At 37.8% G+C, this 7020-nt stretch overlaps 1 protein-coding gene across 1 annotated transcript; it reads left to right on the forward strand.

The window, feature by feature from the left end:
• Positions 1–609: 609 nt before the first annotated feature.
• On the forward strand, positions 610–3495 carry SDF2L1 (stromal cell-derived factor 2-like 1; the record flags this gene model as incomplete). The annotated part of the gene is made up of 2 exons (XM_009704753.1): positions 610–806; positions 2820–3495. Coding segments are annotated over 2 exons (476 nt in total), but the record flags the coding sequence as incomplete, so codon positions are not given.
• Positions 3496–7020: the final 3525 nt, after the last annotated feature.

The raw sequence follows: 7020 nt of genomic DNA on the forward strand, positions 1-7020 counted from the left end.
GGTGGCAGGGAAGTAGGAGGAAGCGGTTAGAGGTTGCTGAGGTTCGTGTCCCTGGTCAGAGGGAGCAGCAGGCCAGGGATGGGGTTGTGGGGTGTACTGGAGACCTGGCAGGGAGAGAACGATGCTGAGGCCTTGGGTACTGGAACACGTTGCAGCTGTGCCCCTGGAGTGGGGATGTGACAGGGATGCTTTGGCCTTAGCCCTGAGATGAGCCCTATTCTGTGTCTAGGGCCTCAGCAGAACCTTCCCAGCATCTATTCTGGCAACAAGGGTGCTGGTTTGTTTGGGGACACAAAGAACTTGGTAGTAATTTTGAGAAAGGTGGAATGGCATGAATAGTATCCATCATAGATCAGATTTTCTTCTCATGTGTTCACCATGAACTTTTACAGTTTGCATCTGCTAACACATGCTGTGTTTCACTTCTTCAAACTGAAAGATTATTTGGTACCTGCATTCCCATTGCAGTCAGTAAATGGGCTGTGAGAATTAAACATCCCTTAAACATAAAGGCATGAGAACATTAAAGCAAATTTCTTAAGTTCTTTCAGGACTTTTTGAACTGGGGAAGTAGGTTAAGTCTCCTGCCATTTAATCTTATTCAAACAGGAAGCGGGCAACAGTCAGTGACAGGAGTTGAAGCTTCAGATGATGCTAACAGTTACTGGCGGATTCGTGGGAAGAGTGATGGCAGTTGCCAGCGTGGGACACCAGTGAAATGTGGGCAAGCTATACGACTCACCCATGTTAACACAGGAAAAAATTTACACACTCATCACTTCCCATCACCACTCTCCAATAATCAAGTGAGTTGTTTTAAATCTTAATTTTTTGTGTAAATAGTGCATGCTATCAACAATAGTGTCTCCAGTGTCTCATGTTTTTGAAGAATCCGGCTTGGGTACTAGCTGCCAGAAGCAGTACATCTATGCATATCAAGAGTTGAAGTATATGCTTTTCTATGTCTTGGAATAATGTATTTGAGTTCTTGACAGAGGTAAAATTTATATATGTGCCAGTATCAGTATTTCACAATAGTTTTAACAAATCTGCTTTTTTTTTTTTTTTAACTCTGCACTATTGCTACTGGAAAGACCATTCTGAAATGTTTAGCACTTTCAAGACTGAGCACTTCCCTCAACATGGTGAAGATTGCTCTAGAGCAAAGCAACTAATTGTGTTATAACACTAGGCATTCCTAGGTCCAAGTTCCTCAGTGATCCAATCTATTAATCTCAGTCATCTTCTCGCTATCCCTGTTTTAGTTCACTATTTTTATTTATGTGTCCTCCTCCCACAGGAAAAATTAACCTGCTCTTGTAATAGTATTTATTTATCATTTTGTACGTACCTAGAAGATTGTAATTTCTAACTGTAATTAGGTTCCAGTCTTGTCCTTGAACAAATGCTTCTCCAAGACTGAAAATCTCTCTTAAAATAAATAATGCAAACTTGTTGGAAGTTTGTAGTTAGTAGTCATTTTATTCTTCCTTCAGGCTATGTAGATAGGTCATTACATTCAAAGTTGGAAGACCTGACTCTGTGAAAAAGGTTTGTCTTTTACATTCACTAAAGTGGCTGAAACAATGAGGTCCCCCTTATAGTTACCCTTCATAGTAGGGTATCTAGATGATTTGGTTATTAAAACAAAAAAAAGTGATGGAAAAATAGTATTTCAGAAGAATTATTTGAAGAACAGATCGACTCTAAAACTTTACCCCGATTTTCGTTTGTCAGTTTAGACAATTTGTATAACATTGTCATTGATGTAAATATTTCAGCAACTGTCACTGTGTTTCTCTGGTTTTGCTATGTGTTTGCACAGTATCTGAGAGAAAGGACAGTTTGCATGACTTCCAGGAGATTGACAGGACTGTGATTTATGACATTATTGAAATATGATGTAGTTATGAACACAAACTTTTATTTTGTATTCTTAACAGAAGTTGAATTTTCAGTTAGTATCTTGTCTTTCACACTTTTCAGACTCCATAAACTTGAATTAATGTGACCCTAAAATTTTAGGTTGCTGGGTACAAACTATTGCAGTTCTATTTTCAAGTTGTTCATCACTTCTAGTTATCAGATTTTTAAGAATTGAAGGCTATGTAGAGCCCTAAACAGTTGGAGCTTAGCCTATCCAGTTTCTGGAAATGCCTGGAATTTTTTTGTGTGAATAATGAAATCTAATATCTAACTTTTGATTTAGCAGGAATTCATTTGCTTTAATGGTTTTTTGTTTGTTTTTTTTTTAAAGCGCTATTCAGATGTAAACCAGAATAGTTGTTGACCCAATTGTAAGCTTGGTATAATTAAGTAAAAAAAGTAATATTATTACTTAATAAGCTAAATTGTTGCGACGTTGCGATAAAAACACATGCTGAAAAAAACTGTTGCGATGGTAACTATGAAGGTGGTCATACTACAAAACTAAATGTCTACAGTTACAAACTTTTTTGAGTGGGGAAAATTTGCATCAGCATTAGTATGCTGTTTCTTCTGAATTTTTTCTCAGAAAGATTGTTCTGATCTCTGTGCTCAAATCTTCTTTCACTTCATTTATAATGTATGTTGGAGTTTGTTGGCACTTTTTGCTCAGATTACATGTTGGAGTTTGTTGGCACTTTGTGTTCAGATGGTAGTGGTAGAAAGTTACTGCTTCTGGATTTGATAACTGTTGACAAAGCAATGCAACAACGCTTTTTCTGTCCTCTCCATCCTTATCTTTAAACTCTGCTGACTTTGTGGTTGATATTTTTGTGTGTGTATTGGAGGTGTTTGCTTACATTTTCACTTCAGGAAGTTTGTGTCTCTAACAGGAAATAAGTGCCTTTGGTGATGATGGTGAAGGAGATGACCTCGATATATGGATTGTGCAATGCAGTGGGACTTACTGGGAGCGGGAGGATGCGGTGCGCTTCAAGCACGTAGGAACTGAGGTGTTCCTTTCAATAACAGGGGAACAGTATGGCCATCCCATTAGAGGCCAACGGGAAGTTCATGGCATGCCTACGGCTAATCATCACAACTATTGGAAAGCAATGGAGGGAGTCTTCATCAAACCCAGTATGGACCCTGCAAAACATGATGAGCTCTGAGTTGACAGAGGATCCAAACTGCTTCAGCTTACTCCAATGTTCAGAGATGCTAATCCTTGGTCTCTTACAAGTCCTGCCTTGCCTAAGTGACTGACTTTCTATATTACTGAAGGGCATTAGTTCATTCTAGGAATGCAGCACTTCTGTGGGGAATTGCACCTGCCAGGTTCCGCCATTGAAATTTATTTGGCAAAATATTTTCTGAATTTTCAAGCTTAATTGGTGAAACTAGTTTATACATCTGTTAGTTTTTGTTGTCGTTTGTTTTGCTTCTTACTTTTTGTCGAATTCGAAGGAAATGGAAAAACTGAAGTAATACGTTTCTGTAGTCCCAAGTAAAATAAAACTTTGTATTTTGTAATCTTTTTCCAATTATAATTAAATATTTGGAAACTGATTTCTACTTCTTAGTGAGAGGATGTTATTGATGAGGAGATGGAGTAAGTCTAGAAAGGGAAAAATAGTTCACAAATATGGTGTCTTTTGAATGGCTTTAAGTTGGCTATTCAGCCTTCCAGAAGAAAAATGTGATCCATTTGAAAATTACTTCCAATGTCTTTCATGAGTTTCATTGTGTACTGTATTGGAAGAGTTGAAAATACTGTGTATGTTGGAGTAAGAAGACAAAGTTTTAATATTTCCACTTTCTCTGGAAAGTTTGGATTTTCTGGTAATAGTGATACTGGTAATTGTCAAATGGTAAGACTGCTCTGCTCTATGAACTGGTGCAGAAAGCTACTGTTTGTTTAATTAATATTAGAATTTTATAAAATTCCATGTGGTGCAAAGGAACAGTTGAATTTGACTTATGTTGTACTTGCATGTCACTCTGCAAGATCAGTATGAGAATCCAGATGAATAAATAGTGGGGCATATACCCATGTGCGGTTTTTTTGTGTGAATCCAGAAGAGGAGAAAAAAGAATCTTAGGCAATGGTCTAGTCCTGGATTTTTGACAGAATGGTGTGCTTTGAGGTGCTAGCAAGGAATCTTCATTGAACAAGTTATGAATTGCTGTGTTCCTCTCCCTCTGTGAAAAGAGAAAAAAACCTAGTTCTTGAATGTGTTTGTTCCACAGTGTTACTATAAATGCTGATTAAAATTCAAAGTACCATACATTTTCTATTTGCTTTAAACAGAAAAGCTCACAAAATGCATGTGAAAAGTCAGAAAATTCAGATGTTCTTGTCTCCATGTGTAAATAGTTTACTGATTATGGTCTTAATTAGTCAATCAGTTAAAGAAGCAGGAAACTGATTTACTGCTTTTACAGCTCCAGTCATGTGCTGCAGTGTTAGACTGTTGTGTTGAGAAGGTGCAACAGGCAATTGGAGTTAAGCTTTATAAATATACCACTGATACATGCTTTGTACTCTCTGATGCCTCATGCAGTTGTGCTGTACAGGCTAGCTTCAGGTTCTGTTTAAGGGTTTACTACTAGTGAAGCTCTTTCATACCCTGTGGAACACGGAACCTCTTTTAACAGTTGTCTTCTGTACCTGATTATTTTTCTTCAGAGAAAAAGGTAAGACTGTTTTGCTATGAATCTTAGTTGCATGTGGGTATTTAAGGATTATGGACATTTTGGAGAGTAACTAGACTAGCTTCTGTTGTTTTGTATTAGAAGTAAATTTTTATGTGATGAATGTTTCAGGTTCACTGATACTCCTGACTAATTGGTATTGAAGTTGTAGCTATAAAGGATAACTATTTAAAAACAAACCAAACCTTCTGCATAAATAGGCTGACTTTTCCTTTCCTCTATTAAAAAGGAGAGCTTTTCTTTTGAAGTTGGTATATGAGTAAACACAAAAAGAGTGGTAGCATTTGACAGGAGGAAGAAACAAATTTGGCAGTGAGTTCCCTGTTCACTAAGAGCTAAATGCTTTATGCCTGAACCATATGGGCTTAGTGTTTATGCACCTGCAGAATACTGAGTTAGCTGAGAAGGGGTAGAGCTATGTAGCTCATCTTGGTCTGTGTGCCAGGTACTATCCCTACACAATGTTGATCTCCACCTGGATGTTTCTGTCCCTAGCAAAGGTCTTTATCAGTCTTACTTATTATGCTTGACTGGGATCTCACTGGACCTTCCTCTTTCTGTTCTGGATTTGAGCCAAATTGGTTTGGTGAGGCTGAGAAAGAACTGACTTTTAGGACGTATTGCTTATTTTCTAATATGATCTCAGTTTTGAAAACGTTTGTACCTTCTGTTCCTGAAGAACCAAGCTTCTCTACACACATACATCCATGAATACCTTATTTAAAGACATATTCAACAGTATTCCTGTGAACTGAGTTTCCTTCATGTTCGATTCTGACCAAAGTGTAAAAGTCACTTGGCCTTAATATTTCACTTGTGCATGTATCATAATAGATTCCTGACCCCCCCAATTCTTATCACTATAAAAGTTGTGCTGAAGGACTTTAAATAAGGCCAGTTGAAGTACATCTTACTTTGGCACAGTCTGATACAGTACTAAAATAACTATTGGTACTCATAGCATGCTAAATGCAGACTTCAGAAGTCATAAATTAATGTAGGAAGTACAAAAGCTTATAGCTGTGAAATATGGCTTGTGCTAATGTGCTTTCCTTTCTATATAACTTCTAGATTTACAAGACTTTCATTGGTATCTGTTTAATGTCATATTTTATGCTTTAAACTGAAGTACTGAGATTTCAGAATCTGTTTCAGGTGGTTTTATTTACTTTGGCTGCTTACAATTCAACTTTTCAGTCCTTCCCCCTCGGCTGAGTACTAGAGACTTGGAGAAGCTCAATTTTTATATTGTTGGAGGTTGTTGTTGTTTGTTTTCCATATGACTTTTATCATCTGCCTAAAGATACTGGGATTCTTGGGTAAAACATGAAATACTGAGAGAGATATGAAAGCTGGGAACACTGCTTGCTTGCTTGCTTCTTTCTTTCCCTTTATTTTAAGGTGATAAACCAAATTTTGTAATACCTCTTGTCAAAATTCTCTATACACTTCAAGGTGAAGTGAAAATTCAAGGTGAAGTGAGAATTAGAGGGATTGGTTTCTGATGCTAGCAGAAAATAATTCTTTCAAATAACTGACAGGTGCTTTCCAATTTCTTGCTTACTACTACTACAAGAACCCTTTGAAAAGATGTGCCAATGTTGTTACTCTTCCTTTAACAAACTAGAAAGGCTTTGGGGAAAAGAATTAGAGGGATTAGATATAGTTCTCTGGGAATAATTGCTAAAGACAATCTACCTACTTTAAACTGTCTACTTTGAAAAAAATCTGTCAAATACTGCATTTTACACATGTATATATCTTGTTCGATGTAAAATAACAGAGTTCCTTAGACATGCTCATTTTGGAGGCAGTCAAAACAACCCTGTAACAGTGCTGCTTACTCAGGCAGTATTTTTAAGCCTGTTAGTTTTGCCGAGTCTTCTTTCTCTTCTGCCTCTCTTGTCCGGTACTGAAGCACTAGCTATCCCTGTAAATGCACCAAGTTTCACACCTGTACTAGACAGAGGCTAAACCTTAGAAATGCCTCCTTCCAGCAGCAGCATCTTGCTGGGTGTCCAAGTCCCTGGTTGGCATACTTGCTGGCTTTTTGGTTAGGTTCCCTGCTGGCAGCTGGGAAACTGGCTAAGAGCCTGAGGGAGATTTGTATATGCAGGGTGACTGCCCCTCTTTCCTAGTTTTGAGTGCCCTCTGTGCTGTCTTGATTTTGCAGTTCTCTCTTCAAACACATCTTCCTGTAATCCAGCTCTGGGCCACCATTGAAATATCTTTGATAAGTGGAAGTGCTTTCTTCCTGTGGTCTCCTTGATTCTATTCTGTGGGGTACGAAGCACAGGGGATGGTTTGCAAACTTACCTCAGGGTATGTAGTATTTATTATGTACGCAAGTCACAAACAGTAATAAACTTTAGGGTTTCT

This window comes from Cariama cristata, unplaced genomic scaffold (assembly GCF_000690535.1).
Source record: "Cariama cristata isolate BGI_N322 unplaced genomic scaffold, ASM69053v1 scaffold8787, whole genome shotgun sequence".
Classification (NCBI taxonomy): Eukaryota; Metazoa; Chordata; class Aves; order Cariamiformes; family Cariamidae; genus Cariama; species Cariama cristata.